General features: G+C 39.5%; 1 protein-coding gene across 1 annotated transcript in view; it reads left to right on the top strand.

The window, feature by feature from the left end:
• LOC122804254 (cytosolic phospholipase A2 zeta-like) overlaps positions 1–17,698 on the top strand; it is a 1,019,603-nt gene that overhangs the window by 306,129 nt on the left and 695,776 nt on the right. Inside the window, exon 11 of the mRNA XM_044074015.1 lies at positions 13,349–13,478. Within this exon, the coding sequence (XP_043929950.1) occupies positions 13,349–13,478 (130 nt within the window). The remainder of the gene's footprint in view (positions 1–13,348; positions 13,479–17,698) is intronic.

Raw genomic sequence — 17,698 nt, 5'->3', positions numbered from 1 at the left:
TAACAGTTTGGTCCTTCTTGAATCAGAAACCCTCGGACAGCTACAGATCAGAGTGTACCGGTGGTCGAACACTGCGCAGGAGAAGCTACCAAAACGGTTCTTCTTGAACCATAAAAGACCTCCGACTGAATTGTCGTTTTGAGAGGCTGGCCACTTTCTGATCTGCGGCCGAAGAGCGGTCTCGAACTGGTCGACTCAGGAGGCTCAGGTAGGAAGATATTTGCCTTTTTTCTGTTTTAGATCAGGGACTAGGTTGCAGTAAATACTATTGTCAGAAGATTTGTTATACAGATCAGGGACAAAAGGAAATTACTGTATATTTTGTCAGAGATCAGGGAAACAGAATAAGGTAGGCAGTCATTCTAGATAAACTGTATAAGGAACTGAAATATCACGTGGTGAAAAGGGTTACGTAACATTTTCTTTTGATATGGGAAATCAGTGCACTAAAACATCGCGAGATCCAGCCCTAACTGAGGATGCAAAATATATGCAATTACAACGGGCTGATAATGTTAGGTATTATACAAAATGGGTTAATAAATACGGATTCGATGGTAAATTGGATAAAATTTCATTAGTTAAACTCTTAAAACAACTTAAATCTGACGCAGAAGGTCAGGCAAAAAAAACAACAACGATTAGGCATTCCTCAGGCACACAGGTGGATTGAGGAAGTAAACCGAAGGGAACAAAAAACGAAAAATGCTAAGACGTTATTTTTAGATAAAGAGGATAATAATATGGTAATAGCGACGGCTCCTCCTCCCCCGCCCCCTCCGATGCCTTTTTCAGGATATGAAGCAGGAGGACAAGCTGGTCCACCTCCACGTTATCCTGATGTCACAAGAACACTAAAACCATTTGTTAGAGATCCTATTGAAACTAGGTCCCGGACACGTAAAACACTTGGGGACACAGACTTGTATCAAGTAGGGAAAAACACACTAGAGGAAAATGAGGAAGAAATCTGTCCACTAATCGAGGTACCACATCCTCAGGCAGGACAGGAAGGGCAGGACTCATCTCTTCTAGTGTACAGACCATGGACATCGGAAGATATTCGGAAAGCTACAGAGGGAATCCCCCATCCAAAAGTCAATTACACAAAGTTTTTACAAGATTTACAAGGTATGAGACTAAGTTACCACTTGAATGGGGAAGAAGTAGAAAAGGTAGTTAGACAAATTGTGGGTCCAGACTGGCACATGATTTGTGGCACCTGGAATCCTCGTAATGCAGAGCTTAAACCACTCCCACATAGTGACGCAGAACTAGACAACAGAGTAAAAGGTCTTACAGACCGAATTTCCGAAAAATGGAAACCTAGAGCAGATTGGACTTGCATTAACCAATGCATACAACAAGAGAATGAAACTGTAGATGGGTATTATGGTAGATTATTGGAATGTTTCAATAACCATAGTGGTATGGCTATTCCTGAAAATCAGACACATGATACCTCGTATGAACAGCAACTGAAAAATGCGTTTTTGAAAGGTTGCATTGCACCTATCAGTAGCTTCATTACGAAGCATATGATAGATCATCAAACAAGTAGGCTACAAGCCTTACTTGAATATGCTAGACATGCTGAAAGACACTTTAATAGTAAAAAGAAAAAGAAGACACAAGTCTTCACTGCTGAAGACGGAGCTGAGGTTTTTGTAGTACAGTCCAGTAAAAAGGGTAAGAAAAATGCCCAGGGAAATAGACAATCTGACAAACGGTCAGAAGACTTTGAAGAGAGAAAAAAGAAAGGTGAGTGCTTTAAGTGCGGGAAGAAAGGACATTTAGCAAGGGATTGCAGGCTAAATAAAAAGGTGACTACAGAAAGTAAGGGTGATGAGGACTGACTATATGATAGTGATGAAAGTCAGAAATCATCAGGAAAGACTGACAAACAAAGAATAAATGTAAACGTAGTAGAAGGAATAGAGGAAGTGCAAGTAGATATAGAGGATGAAGAAAGTGAAATTTTAGATTTAGCATTACTGAGCTTGGAGCTCTATCTGGCAGACACAAAACCGGAAGTCACACTTCTGGTGGAGGGGAGGGAAGTAAAATTCCTGTGTGACTCAGGAGCGTCACGGACTTTGATACACCCCTCCAAGTTACCAGAATATTCTGAATCACCTGATTATATATTAGTAAAAGCAGCAAACGGACAGCTATATAGGGAGCCACTCTCCCATGATATAGCAATAACTGACCCTGTTTCAGGTATGACTCAGAAAAGTAAAATCGTAGTTTCTGCAAAATGTCCAGTAAACCTACTGGGAAGAGATCTTATGCAGATGTTTGGCATAGCGGTAGTTCCCACTATGCAGGGTATGGAGGCACAAAGACAAATGGATACTTTCGTGGTGCGACCGGAGGGTGAGACTTTTTACTGGTACAGCCAGGACCTAGTTATGACTGGTCCAGGGGCAGTAACCGAGGAACTGATGAACGTAGCCATCAGTAAGGCCCCCTCCCTAGACATTGACCGACAGCATTTGTTACACTGTACTCTATACTACTGTAGCATGCCAGGACCTGATAAAGAATATGAGCAAGAATTATTCAAAAATCCTGCTAACAGATTAGTATTATGAACCTTGTATTGGGATACTGAGGGAAACAGTGTGGTAAGCTGTTCATTACCTCAGGAATTCATGACACTGTACAAATCTAATCAATTACCACATGTCAGCTTAACGAAAAATAAGAATATGAAATGGGCGGACTTAGGAGAAAAAGTAACAAGATGGGAAAAACAAACTGATTTAGAATTATCAGAGCAGGGAATACAAAAACAGAAATTGAATTGGCTAACACAGACACATCCAGCTGTACACTTACAAACTAGTGAAGACAGCTGATTAGCGTTCTTATTAGAAGAAGAAGAAAAAGCCTTGTGTGATATACCAGAGATTCTTTGGTCAACAGGCAAATCAGATGTAGGACTTATTCAAACAGCAGGACCAGTTACTATTACACCAAAATCATCATTTAGACCACAGAAAAGACAATACCCCTTGAGGAAAGATGCAGAGCAAGGAATCAAGCCTATAATAGCAGCATTACTCAAGGAAGGAGTACTGGTAGAATCTCTTGATTCACCATATAATACCCCTCTATTTCCTGTTAAAAAAGCAAACGGGGAATGGCGGATGGTACAGGATTTACAAGCTGTAAACAATGCAATAATACCTAGAGCACCTCCGGTGCCAGACCCACACACCTTGATTAACGATTTAAAGTCGCAACAAAAATATTTCACTGTAGTAGACATAAGCAATGCTTTCTTTTCAATACCTATACATCCTGATAGCCAGTATTGGTTTGCATTTACATTTCAGGGTAAAAGATATACCTATACTCGGCTACCACAGGGATATTGTGAAAGTCCAACGTTATTTGCACAAGAAATGGCAAGCAACCTGGCAGGGTTTACCCCACCAGGAGGTAGTCAGATTCTACTTTATGTAGATGACATTTTGCTAGCAGCCCCCACCCAGCATCAATGCAGGGAGGATACGATAGCATTATTGAAATTTTTAGCAGCACAGGGACATAAAGTAAACAAAAGTAAGTTACAACTTTGGAAAAAACAGGTCAGATACCTAGGATATGTAATATCCAATGAAGGTAGAATATTAGACGAAGACAGAAAAACAGCAATTTTACAAGCACCTAAACCAGCGACCAAGAAGGAAATGATGTACTTCTTGGGAACAACTAATTTTTGTCGAAGCTGGATATCAAACTATGCTTTAGAATCTGCTCCACTGGCTGATTTAATATATAAAACACGAATGGCAGCACAAGATATATTACAATGTACACCTGAAGCGGAAACAGCTTTCTGCAGACTAAAACAATTGATAGCTTCTTCATTAGTTTTAGGACTTCCGAATTACCACAAAAGATTCTTTCAGATCGTAGATTGTAAACAGGGATATATGACATCAGTTCTGACGCAACAGCATGGGGATAAGCAACGCCCCATAGCTTACTATTCATCACAGTTAGACCCAGTGGCACAGTCATTGCCTCTCTGTGTACAAGCAGTGGTCGCAGCTGCAATGGCAGTACAGGCATCGGCCTCAGTGGTGTTATTCCACGCTCTCACATTGAGAGTGCCTCATGCAGTCGCGATAATTTTACTGCAAGAAAAAATAGCATATCTATCTCCTGCTAGACATCTTTCATGTATGACCATACTGCTGAGCCAACCTCATATGGTAATTGAATGTTGTACAACATTAAACCCGTCAACGTTACTTCCAACTCCTGTGGATGGCACGCCGCACAGCTGCCTGCAGGAAATTGAGCAAACAACTTTGCCCAGACAAGATCTCACTGATATGCCCTTGGATGATGCCGAGGTGACATTTTATGTGGATGGCTCGTGCAGAAGGGGTCCTACAGGAAAAAATCTAGTGGGGTATGCAGTGGTTACAGATACAGAGATCTTAGAAGCCCAACCTTTACAGCATAACCTATCTGCTCAAGCAGCAGAATTGATGGCCTTAACACGGGCTTGCACTCTAGCGAAAGATAAATGTGTGAAAATATATACTGACAGTCAGTATGCTTTCTCTACAGTGCATGTTTTTGCGCAACAATGGAAAAATAGGGGAATGATAACATCTAATGGCAAACCGATTAATCATGCGCAACTTATTTTGAACTTATTAGATTTTATTCAGTTACCTACTAAAGTAGCTATTTATAAATGTTTAGCTCATACAAAACAACAGGATAGAATTTCAAAAGGAAATGCAAAAGCGGATGCAGCTGCAAAGCAAGCAGCCTCAGACTCAGAAACTTTACTTTTAACCGAGGAATTACAACCCTCTGAGATTTTAGATCTAGAAATGCTAAAAACAATGCAGACCCTAACTACAAAAGCAGAGAAACAAAAATGGGAGAAACGAGGTGCAATCCTCGAAAATGGACTGTATGTCTCCAAAGAGAAAAAAACAATATTACCGTCTAATTTATTTAGATATGCAGCTTTGTTGAGCCATGGGCAGTGCCATGTCTCAACAGGGGGGATGGTACAGTTAGTAAATCGAGTATTCCAAACATACGGATTCATAAATTATACAAAAAAATTTTGTGCAGCATGCCATATTTGTAACAAACATCATGCACAAGGGGCATTCAAACAAAAGCAAGGGAGTTTTCCTACACCACCATATCCGTTCCACACTATTTGTATGGATTTCATAGAATTGAATAAATGTGAAGGGAAAAAATAATGTTTAGTAATTATAGATATGTTTTTCAAATGGGTAGAGGCTTTCCCAACTAAAAATCTGGATGCAGCAACCGTGGCAAAAGCCCTAGTAAAAGAAATAATTCCTAGATTTGGCATACCGGAAAGGATTTATAGTGACAATGGGACACATTTTGTTAATCAGACGATTCACCAGCTTGGGAGATTCTTTGGAATCTCCTTAAAGAATCATTGTGCTTACCACCCACAGTCTGCAGGACTGGTGGAAAGGTACAATGGAATTCTAAAAAACAAATTGAGGAAGCTAGTGAGTGAGACACAGAAAAACTGGATTTGCTGTCTGCCTTTGGCACTGCTGAATATGAGAACAGTTCCAAATGTAAGGGGTTTGACTCCCTTTGAAATGATATTTGGAAGGACATATTATGTGCCACAGTGGAAAGCTCTCATGCCTGCAGAACTAGAGGCTGACAGCTCATTAGCTAGCTACATGAGAAAACTGTTAACGAATAAAACTGTTTTGCAGTTGAACTCTTTTTCAGATAAAAGACAGACCGGACCGCTAGAAGCAGTGCTGACTCCGGGCACCTGGGTGTGGCTGAAGGTTACGAAGAGGAAGAATTGGGCGAGTCCAAAGTGGGAAGGACCGTACCAGGTACTGTTGGCAACGCCTACTGCAGTCAAAGTTGCTGAGAGGACGTCCTGGGTCCATCTGACGCACTGTAAACCGGTAAAGAATTTTCAACTTGATAAACATTTTGGGACTGATACACAACAAAGGCAGGATGGCCAAGAGCAAAACGAATAAAAATACAGATCAACCCCAAAGATGTTGTTTAATCATCTTGTTGACTATGCATTTATTGACTATGATTGTGATGACCTTCCTTTTGTTGTGGTTTTTCCTACATGTAACCACACAAGTGAAAGTGGAGAGACGTGATGAACTGTCTATAGACTGGCATCCAAACTTTAACACATACCTAGCTATGAAGCGTGTATATGTAGAGACTATGAACATTTCAAATTGCTGGGTTTGTACTGCTATACCAACAGCATATGGAGGACTGTTAATGTCCGCTGTCCCTTGGGGATAAATGAGACTTGGGAGAATTTACTTTTGATACAGGATTTGTAAGATCACAAGACAAAATTGCATTGTATTTACCTATTACACAGAAGGGAATTGTATGTTTTATAAGAATGATACACTTCAAGTGGGTTGGAGTAACTGTAATATAACCATATCTTATAAATGCTATATTAAAGTTAAAGATAGAGGCACTGTTTGTAATCTGAATTATGATTCATATTTGAGTTTAATGAAAACAACATTAAGTGATGTGCAGAGAAATCCTGTTTTACATAAACAACTGTCTATTATAGACAAGAAAATGTTTCATTCAGAATTAACCCGCATCAGTACTAAAGTAGAAAACTGTTATTTTGTTTGTGGGAAAAAGGCATACAAATGGCTACCTGAGAATTGGTCCGGCAGTTGTTTTTTGGGTTATCTGGTTCCGGCCATAAGACATACTGCAGAATTACCTCTAGGTAAGATCTGAAATGTGAGAGATGTAGCCCGGAAACCTGAAGGTCCAATTGGAAAACCTGTAAATCCAGTGGGACAAATCGAAGCTGGTTGGAAAGACCATCATTCCGTAAAGAATAAAGAAAAATTGACTCATATGGACTTGAGTGACAGTGTAATATCCTGGGCTGGAATACTTCCAGCATATGGAGCAGTCAAATCGATCTGGGAGTTGAGAAAGCTGTCGAAACTTCTCGAAGTAATGAGTAATGCAACTTTTTCTGCTCTCGAACTAGTGACTGATGAACCGAATGCAATGAGAACTGTTGTGCTACAAAATCGAATGGCTCTTGACTTCACCTTAGCGGCGAGAGGTGGTACGTGCACGCTTATCAAAGAAGAATGCTGTGCATTTATACCAGACAATCGACGTGAAATTAGTGACCACCTAGAGGTAATACAGCAGGTATCGGCCATGACTGAACCAGGCCCAAACCCACTGATGAACTTTTTCCAGAATCTATTTGGTGGGTGGGGTTCTATCCTAATGAACATCTTCATTGCTATTTGTGTGGGTCTGCTCCTATTAGGAGCATGTGTCTGTTGTGGGATTCCCTGCATGAAAAGATTAATCAAAGATTTTATTGATATATCTGTAACTGAAACTTTGTACCAAGACATTGAGTTAGAAAAATTAATTTCAGATGAAATTCTTTCCGAAATATAAACTAAATGACTTACCTGTTTGAAAGTCCTTAAAGGAGAAGGCTAGGGGACGAAATGACATTGTTTATATTTCAGAATAGAATAAAAGTATTAAAAGGGAGGAAAATGTTAGAAAAATATGTATTTGAACATATATAAAGTGCTAGTTAAAAAGCAAATAGTATATAATGCATTTTATTCTATTAATAATATGGCAATAAGAATGATTTTACATGTAATTGCTTGAAGCTTTGGAACTGCAGTGTATTTGAACTCTGACACTGGCAGTAGCCAGCTCAGCAAGCTTATGTTTTTCACTAATGATTATCTGCTGGGTCAGGAAATTAAATGTATAAAGCATTGAAAATCTTCTTCTCCTTCCTCTGGGACAATTGGCCTTGTAAATGTTATCAAGATAAGACGCAGCTGTTGGGAAAATGTTGCAAGAAGAACAAAGAAGTGTATTACAAGACTGAACCATCTATTGTATTCAAGCAGGCCTGAAACCTTGAAGGAGTAACATTTACAGAAAGACATTATAACTGACCAGGTGCTTTGCAAGGCTATATTATTCCCAAAGGAAAGCTTTCTTAAAAAATATAACATCAGCAATCTTTATGAATAGAATACTGTTAGTAAAAGTGATGTAGATGCCCTGTGACTAACCACGTCAGTAAGGTGGGCATAACCTGAATGTAAACACTATAAAATATTCTGTACTTCCTGCATCATGTCAGACAAAATTCTGTACTTGTATGGTTTTTTGCCTCCTGGTGTACACTAGTAAACTTTTGCATCTGAGCCTCCTGTGTTGTTATCTTTATTTTTATTTAACAGGTACATGTAAAACAAAAAATATGGGCAAAGGCAAATACAGACAAATAAGAGATTTATTTAAGCGCTTTTCATCAGCTTCAATAGCTGACTTCATCAGAATACTGTATTCTGATGAAGTCAGCTATTGAAGCTGACGAAAAGTGCTTAAATAAATCTCTTATTTGTCTGTATTTGCCTTTGCCCGTATTTTTTGTTTTACTAGTTTGTCTTAGCCTGTTCGTGGAATTTGGGTACATGTAGTTGGTGAGTACTGCAAGGCTCCACCAGATGTGTCCAGGCACCGGAACCGTGACTTGAGCATCCCAAACACACGCTCAATAATGTTTCTTGTTTGTGCATGTGCCTCATTATGAAGTTCTTGTTCGGGTGTGTGTGCATTTCTGATGGGTGTCATCAGCCACAGCTCCAGTGCGTAACCAGCATCCCCCACTAGGTGACTGTCAGGGATGTCCCCATTGGCAAATCTCTGGTAGAGCTGCGAAAGATGCCAGATGTGGGAATCGTGATAGCTTCCAGGGCAGCCAGCACACACATTCATTATTATGCCCTGGGCATCGCACATGACCTGGCAGTTGATGGAGGGGAAGCCCTTGCTGTTGATGTAGACCCTACCGCGCTCACCAGGTTGTGCTTTGATGTGTATGTGCGTGCAGTCTATTGCACCCACTACCTCAGGGTATTCTGCTATTTGGTGGAAAAGACACATATTGCTGGCCAATGCCTTATGGGAATTGGAGAAATATACGTGGTCACCGGAAGGTACCTGTAGCTAGTATTCTGAGGCCAACACATACCTTGGTATCCACTGGGATGGGTTCCCCTCTGTTGGTTCTGTGTATGAGTCATGGCTGGCACAGCTCAACAATTTGCTGCAGGAGGTCTCTGTCCACCCTATAGTGCTCCACTATCTCCAGCTCATGTAGCCCCTGGTAGGTTACCCTGGGTCTGTACACTCTTCTCCGTCTCCTCACTGTGGGTTGCTCAGCAGCATTCACAACATCACCTCCCTCTGCAACTTGCACATGTTGGTTTATGATAGTAAGAGCAGCCCCTAACATTTTGCCTGACTTTAAAGTTTTTAAGCTTTCCCTCTTTGTATACTGTGGTGTTGCAGAGTTCTTGGGAAAAAACAGGGAAGAATGCTGTTTGCAGAGTTTAAAGTACTGGGCTGAGCTAGTCTACTGCCTGTGTAATTGGCTGATTCTGATATATTTCACCTGGCAGCTCTGCTAGTTCTCCGTGGTTAACTTCCTACTACTTCTTTTCCCTTTCTGTTTCCACCCGGGGAAGCGCCGCGCAAACAAGTGCAAACACGCGCGCACCCGCACGCACACGAGCACACACGAGCGCACATGCTGTGTGCCCATTTGCAAGAAAGTTCAGATATTTTCACAGCATACACCTTTGGTTTCTGGTTTTCAAAAAGGACAACTGTAGACATGCCACTTGCAATCCTGAGCAACTCAGGGCAAACACAGGACACTGTGCTCCAATAAGCATACAGCCTTTCTGACATACCCCCTCATGATGTCACCTATCTTCTACTCTACTACTCACCTACTCCTACCCTTACACTCTTGGGACATGGCTCACATGCTGGGGAAAATTGGGATTCACTATCCTTATCCTCATTTGCATAGGATTGCCTACTAATGCTTGGTTACATCTCTCACACTGAGCTCCCCCCCCCTTAGCAACCAGTACTCAGTGGCCATGTTGTCTTCAGCCTGCCATTCATCTGCATGGCAGGATAAGCTTTTTAGTGAAAATGCCTATTTTTAGCTCTTTTGAAATTATTTTATTGTTTTTTTAAGCACTGCACGTTTCCGCGGCGCTGCACTATGCTTAAACATCAGAGATCGGGGGGAAAGAATTAGATTTTAAAAATTTTAAACATTTAAAAATGCCAATGGCCTTATATTTGGCCACTGGCATGCTTCCTTAACTGGATGCATCCTTTATTTAGGGCTGTCATAGCTCCGTTTAGCAATTTGCAGAACGGTACTCCGTTACCAACGGAGTACATTTCTGCAAATAACACTACTCTTCCACTGACAGGTTAGTGTTTCCTGGATTGCAAATTTACCTCATTTGCATAGCTTTTAGCAGCAAATGAGGTAATTTGCATACCATGACGCTGTCCGTGGAAGAGTAGCTTTAGATGCTCTCATGCACGCTCCTGACGGCTGTTGCTGGATCGCTCGGCAGACATATTGGCTGTCTGACGTCTTACTCTACTCTACAACTCCATGCAAGCTTTCATAAATCCAGCCCTAAGTGTACACAATCCCTACTCAATAATATGCCTACTACACTTTTTGTACTTTCTAGTCACTCAGAAAGATTGCACTAAATGTGGACTTTGTGGCAACTTTTATGAATTCCCTCAATATCTAACATTGCAAGAAATCAGTAGGAAAACTAAAATTAGGAGGAAGAAGGTGTGAGTTATGCTTGTGTTGTCTGTTCATTCAGAATGGTGTACACTTAATGAACACTTAGTGTAGTTGTGAATGAATCCCAGGGATCGTGTGTGAGTGTGCACTTACAGTATTTAAAGGGTCCCCATCCAACAAAGCCTTATAAAGAAAAAAATATTATTTAAAATGTAAGTAAAAAACACAAAAAGGGAGAAAAATCAAGAAAGTAGTCACTAAGAAAAAGCAAAAAGACACTCAAGATAATTAATAAAAATGAAGGCAACCATAAGAAAATAGTGAATACCTCTGTCACCAGAAGATAAAGAAATGAGAAACCAACAGATTATAAAAGGAAGGAAAACAAGGGGTGGAGATAGAACAGTAGAAAGAACATATTAAAGACATAAAAACAGTGCAAGTAGGAGGACAAGTGTACAAGAACAAATGTTCTAGAGTAAACCTTTCGTTTTTCACAACAACAAGGCAATGCTGACATGTAATGCTGACCTTAAAAGACTGAGAAAAACACCTAAAAGTAATATGCTTTCAAAGATCAAAACTAAACAATTAATAAAAAGATAAATATTAAAACAGTAGAAGTGTAAAGGCTGTGCCTTACCAAAGGATAAAACCTTGTAATGCAATAAGTAATAAATAGATGGAGAACTCTAAACAATATAGTATATTATCCAGCTGCAAATCTAAGAACTAGGTAATGGTGATCTGGAAAAATAAAGAGCCAGGACAAAAACTGATCTTGGGATGAGGTAACCGTATTAATAAAAATGTATAAATCATTTAGTGGTCATATCCTGAGAGTTTATTATTTCTTTAATTTTTCCCTCACAATCAAACCTCAGACATATGCATAGAAGGTCACCAGAGCTTGTTTGGGGGCAACAGACAGTGTAGTCACTATTTCTTAATTTTATTCACAAACCTCAGAGATGCTGCAGAAGGGATCCATAACTTTTTCCGGGGTTGAGGACAGTGTGGTCATTATTTCTTTAACTTTTCTCACAAACCTCAGATGTATGCACAGAAGGTCACTGTAGCTTGTATAGAGAGAATGTACTGTGTAGAAACAACAAGTTAGAATATTACTATCATCATCTTTTAATTTTCCTCATAAATATCAGACGTGTACAGGTGGCTATCTTCTGGGGATAGGGATAAGGAGGCATGCTCTTTATATAAGCCTGATAGTAACATATTGGAATATGTTACTGTGTTCTACTTGTTCTTTCTATTTTGTCTCAGCTTTATATCGGAGATACACAGATTGTGGTTGCCCTATGGGTTAGAGGTTAGGAGGCATGCAATGTGTTTGCAAGATATCACCCACTTGACATCTATGACTGTGGCCATTTGTGCCTTTGTTTTCAGCCCAACCTAGCACCAGAGGGATGCATAGAAAATAACTGCTTATTTTGTGTGTGTGGGGGGGAGGAGGGTATGATAAAAGGATGACAAAGGTGTTCTGTATGGTATGGAGAGGCCACTATGGGTACAAACTAAGTGTACTTGGATATGTTTGTGTTGTTGGCAGTTGGTGAAGCACTCTAGAGCCCTTTGCCTAAGGCACCATTTCACCTCAGGCTGGCCCAGTGTATAGGACTGTTGTAATGCAATACCTTTGCAACTAAATGACAGTCACTGTGAATGTCCCAATGTGGGCTTAATTGGGTAGTTATATTAATTTTCCAGTGCTGACACTGCAGCACAGCATATGGGGGGATGCTGCATTCCTGAGTGAGTTTTCCATTGGATGAAACATTAAACTAAGACCCCCATCTGGCTGAGTTGTTGGTAGCTTAGTTGGATTCAAAAGGTCCCATAGCACTTAAGAATAGATGAAGGTTTCTGGTGTCCTGTCAATGTTCTCCTAGTCAGTATAAATGGAACCTTGTGTGTCCCCTGAAAATAGGCCACTAGCCTATTGGGACTAATCTGGTCAACAAAGTATAAATAAATACTTGAGGCACACAGGCCTGTCTTAATGTAAGAGCATTACTACAGTTTTGACAGTGATACTACTGCTGAATGTTTGTGGAATGAGCTAAAAGGTTGCTTAAGTGGGTAGGAGTGGTCATAGTGACAGGATAATACTTAGATTGGAAGTGTCCAGGGGTATCTCAACTTGACATTTGCTGGGGCCCCCCAAAATATAAATTCTGGCTCTGACTGTTGAAGGTGCTAGTTTTAATTAAATAAAAGTTTTATTTAAATATACATATAGCTATTTGCCTACCAGTTACTACTTAGGTCAAAGCTGAAATGCTTGTTTAATGTTACATTTACTGTAATGTAACTAGCAGAATGCATCTGAATTTGGATAACTGCACTTTTGGGGGTATATAAAGCATCCAGTATTTCCTGTTTTGCATTGTTCAATTTCTCACATTGCTACATATACTTTCAGACTATTTTACTTTCCTAGTCAAATTACTGTTGTAAGAGGTAAGATTTTATTTAGATGTGTGCATGTAAGGGAATAAGCCTGTCTTCTTTGTATTACTAAAACCTATTTGTGGGATAAGCAGGTATCATGACCGTCTATGTTCAGTTTTGTGAACTCATTTTTTTCTTTCCTTGGAACTCATTTTTCTTGTTTCCTTATTACAGCTCTGGAGACCTTGATGTACGTTTGGGTTTTGACCTGTCTAAGCAGGAGAAAGAGTTTCTGAACAAGAGAAGGGATGTGGTTGCCCAGGCAATGAAGAAGGCATTGTCTCTGAATATAGAACCAGAGGAGGTAATCTTGTCTTATTTTATCCTCAATTAACATTTGATGTGTCAGAAACTGAACAGGTCACTGGTTCCAGCTCAAAAGTGTAGAAACTTGAGATAGTTCCCAGCACACAGTACATTTCCAAGCTGCTGCTTTTCAAATACACAAAATACTTTCATACCTAATCCATTCCATTGATTCTCAATGATTTGACACTGCAGTTCAGGTTTCAATTATACTCATTAATCGTGTTAACCATTTTATGTTTTGAGATCACATTAAGACAGAGAACATAAGCACAGCACAAAAATAATATGCTTCCTCCAGTTGTTCTTTTAGTCCTGTTTTATTAAGAAATGTATCTACCCACAGCTCATTGTTGTTTTAATAGGAAATATATCTATATATAGTTTTGTCATGTACTCTGCCATTGCTTCCTCTGTAACTTTAACCTGAGTACATAGCACAATTGTTATCCTCCTAATTCTGTCTCAAGCCCATTTGAGATCTAATGCCACTGTCCATCACCAATATCCTTTGATTTTCATGCAGTTTCTGCACTTTTTCTGTAAAGATAAACATTATATATTTAGTTACTTATACATTTTATTATATATAGTTATAGTTATTCAGTAATCCATGAAAACTCAGGCATATTGTGAAGGTATCCAGGGAATGCCTAACTGATGCTTCTTTGAGGAATGATTTAGCTCTCAACTCCAAAACAGGTTCTTATGTACTGCTGGGGATGTCAGGGATGTGAAGACTGGACTGACCCTGTTCAAGGTCACAGTTGCTGAGGTGGAAGTCAAGGAGCTGTGGTAAATGTTAGTTAGGGTTTGTCATAGTAGTGACCCCAAGACTTGAATGGTAGACAGTTCTTGTGAAGGAAGCCATCAAATTAAAGAAGATGGCCTTCCATTTATTCCTAGTCTGAGGTCTTCTGATATGACATGATAACAGCAGGCCAGGAAGATGGCAGCGAAGGCAGTCATCAGAGGGAAGGCCATGGTTTGTGAATAGCATGCTGAGATCATGGTGAATGACTTTTTGACACAAAGATTTTCTTTTCTGGAAAACAGATTAATATATCAGGAGCAGGTAGCAGGGAAGGACATTGCCTAGACTGATCAGTGTAAGATTTGAAAAATGCTAACATCATCTGGCCATATTGTCAGGTGGTAGAATGTACACTTTAAAGATTGCTTGAACCCTGTGTACATACCCACTTTTGAGGGAGCAGTGCCAGAGTCAACTGATATAACTGAGTCCATTTCTGCACAAGAGGACATTGCTACAACTAAACTCTTCTTCTTTAGCAAGGTTGTAGTGGTGGATGATGAATATCCAAAAAAGCTTAAGGTACTGGATTATGATGAGGTGTTATGGTTAACACACCTTTTTAGTGTTGCATGGAAGGTGGGGACATTACCTCTGGATATACAAATTGGGGTGTTAGTTACCATTTTCAGAAAGCTGGACATGGGTATGTGTTCCAGTTATAGAGAGAGTACTCTCCTCAGCTTTCAGAACAGTTCTGCAAAGAACACTTGCCCAGTAAGTGGGCATCTGAACCAAGAGGAACTATGTGGATTCTGTCCTGACAGAAGATACGTTAATTGACTCTTTTTGTTTGCAATATTAGAGAGATCAAGAGAGTTTGTCAGTACTGGCAACATGTGCTTGTGGATCTGGAGAAGTTATATGACTGTGTACCTAAAAAGGTTCTGTTACAAGTGCCCAAGTCCCAAGCACTCACTGTGTCAAAGTCAGAGACCTGAGAATGTATCTTGTGCAGGCTGCTGCTACAACTCAAATATTGTCTCAATCATCATTTTTTTTGTCAGACTTAACTCATTTTTTCTTAAAAAAGATTGCATTTCCCTTACTTGTGTTTTTTTGTTCAGGCCATCATTGGATCTAAAGGCTGGAAAATAGCTCTAAGCTGCATCTCAGGGTATCATCCTCATGGTTTCAGGAGATATGTAGATCCTGTAGCCATGGTTTAGTTCACAAATGTATTGCAGTTACTATAGTGCACACTTTACCAGTTAAGTATGTTGAAAGAATATAACTAAAAGCAAGGCTGAAGAGTAAGGCTGCATTCCCTTCCTTAGTCATGACCTTTTGTTCATGCCTTCATTAGATCAAAAGGTAATTTAAAAAATAAACTTTAAAATATATCTCACAACATCTAGAACCACGTGGCTTCTGTTGGTGGTGTCAGTCACCAGATTCCAAGCTTAATTTAGTTATTTCCTAAACAGTTATTACAGTGGAATATTGGCCAATATGATTTTTGGGGTCCCCTTCACATGGTCGACTTTTTATAAAGTCGACTTTCATATGGCCGAGACCATAGACTTTTGAAAAGCCGACCATGGGGAACTGCTATCTCCGCACAGTGCGGAATGGGAAAATTTCCCACTTCCGCACTGTAGTGCGATCTTGGAGTTGGTATATTAAAGTTACGGGGGTGTGGTGGGGGGGTGCAGGGGGGGCAGAGCCCCCCTACTAACAGTTTAAGGTAAATGTTTGTTGTGTTTTTATGTTTATTTTACATGGTCAGCATTCTGAAAGTCGATCATATGGTCTCGGCCATATAAAAGTCGACTTTCTGAAATGTCGACCATGTAAAGTAGACCCAATTTATTGGTATTTATCTCTGCCATCCTTTGCCCTTTGGGGGTCCATTTTCATTACCCTCTCACCATTAAAAATTAACACCAGTTAGCAGATATCATATAGCTGTTCAATTTAAAATATAAACTGTCAGAGAGTCGGGGTGCAAACACATTATTTATTATAAAGTATCACGATACTGGAATATCTCAAAGTAGAGATATTCAAATGTATGCACAAATGTAATTTTTATATCTTAAAAATAAAAAAAGAATAGAATGGTTCATACAGATGTCAAAGCTTTCTCAACCTATCATTAAACACAAACGTACATTTCCAAGAGTAAAAGAATTAAACAGATAACAAGGTATACATATTATAGCAATAACCCACGCCTGGGTGTGGGTAATGCTAAATTTACCCACGGTTGGCGTGGTTTGGTCCCGAGGCCCGAGGACCAAACAAAGCCAACCGTGGGTAAATTTAGCATTACCCACACCCAGAAGTGGTTATTGCTATTATAATGACATTATTTAAGAAAAGAAACTATTACTTTTCTTAAATAATGGCATAGTATAATGCCTGTTTGCTGCCCTTCCACAGATGTCTGGCATCCGGCAGTTCTGATGTACTGCGCCCGCGCAGTACATCAGAGCTGTGCAAAAGCAACGGAGAAAGCAAGATCTCCGTTGTTTTTAGTGTTCAGCTATGTTAAATGAGTTTAACATAGCGAGACAGTTTTAAAATAAGCAATGGAGATGTCCGTTGCTTATTTTAAAACTGTCTCGCTATGTTAAACTCATTTAACATAGCGAAACACTAAAAAAAAGCAACGGAGATCTTGCTTTCTCCATTGCTTTTTTTAAAACAATGTCTCGCTATGTTAAATGGGTTTAACATAGCGAGACAGCTTTAAAATAAGCAACGGAGATCTCCGTTGCTTATTTTAAAGCTGTCTCACTATGTTAAACCCATTTAACATAGCGAGACAGTGTTTTAAAAAACCGAGTTATACTAATGGAAAAAAGTCCGGGCGACCGGACCTTTTTCCATTAGTATAACTCGATTTACAATGGGCACGCTGGCCAATCAGTGTGCACGTTTTGGGGGGGTCATGGTATAATAGAGAATAGCTTACACATTCTCATGCTCAGTCTTGACATGGTTTATGTGTTTGCTTTCAGCAGAAGTATCTCAGAGCCACTCGTAGTAAGTACTATGTGCATAATCTTCCTTTTAAGGTTAAATGATTACAAGAAACATTTACCATCTGTTTGCTAAGCTCTAATGAAATCTAACAAATTCAAACTATTCTTCTCAGCTAAATAGCAAAAAATATGAAACTGTTGTAGTACTTTAAGCAAACAATATATTAAAATAAGCATTAATTGACTAATAATAACATATCCATTACAATTCTTCCCTCTGATGCTGTAAAGCATCACAGTCCCAGACTATTTTGAAGCATTTCATTGTCAAATATGTAAGCCCTAGGATGTTTTTGTTCAGGTATGACAACATTGCATGTGCACTGTAATAAAGCAGTTCAGTAATAAATTCTTAATAATGGAATATACAAGAGAGCTATGAAAAACACAATTATAATAAAAGTAATTATACTT

The sequence above is a fragment of the Protopterus annectens genome, chromosome 6.part0 (assembly GCF_019279795.1).
Source record: "Protopterus annectens isolate FY-2018-M chromosome 6.part0, PAN1.0, whole genome shotgun sequence".
Classification (NCBI taxonomy): Eukaryota; Metazoa; Chordata; order Ceratodontiformes; family Protopteridae; genus Protopterus; species Protopterus annectens.
This window is presented reverse-complemented; position numbering and strand designations above follow the sequence as displayed.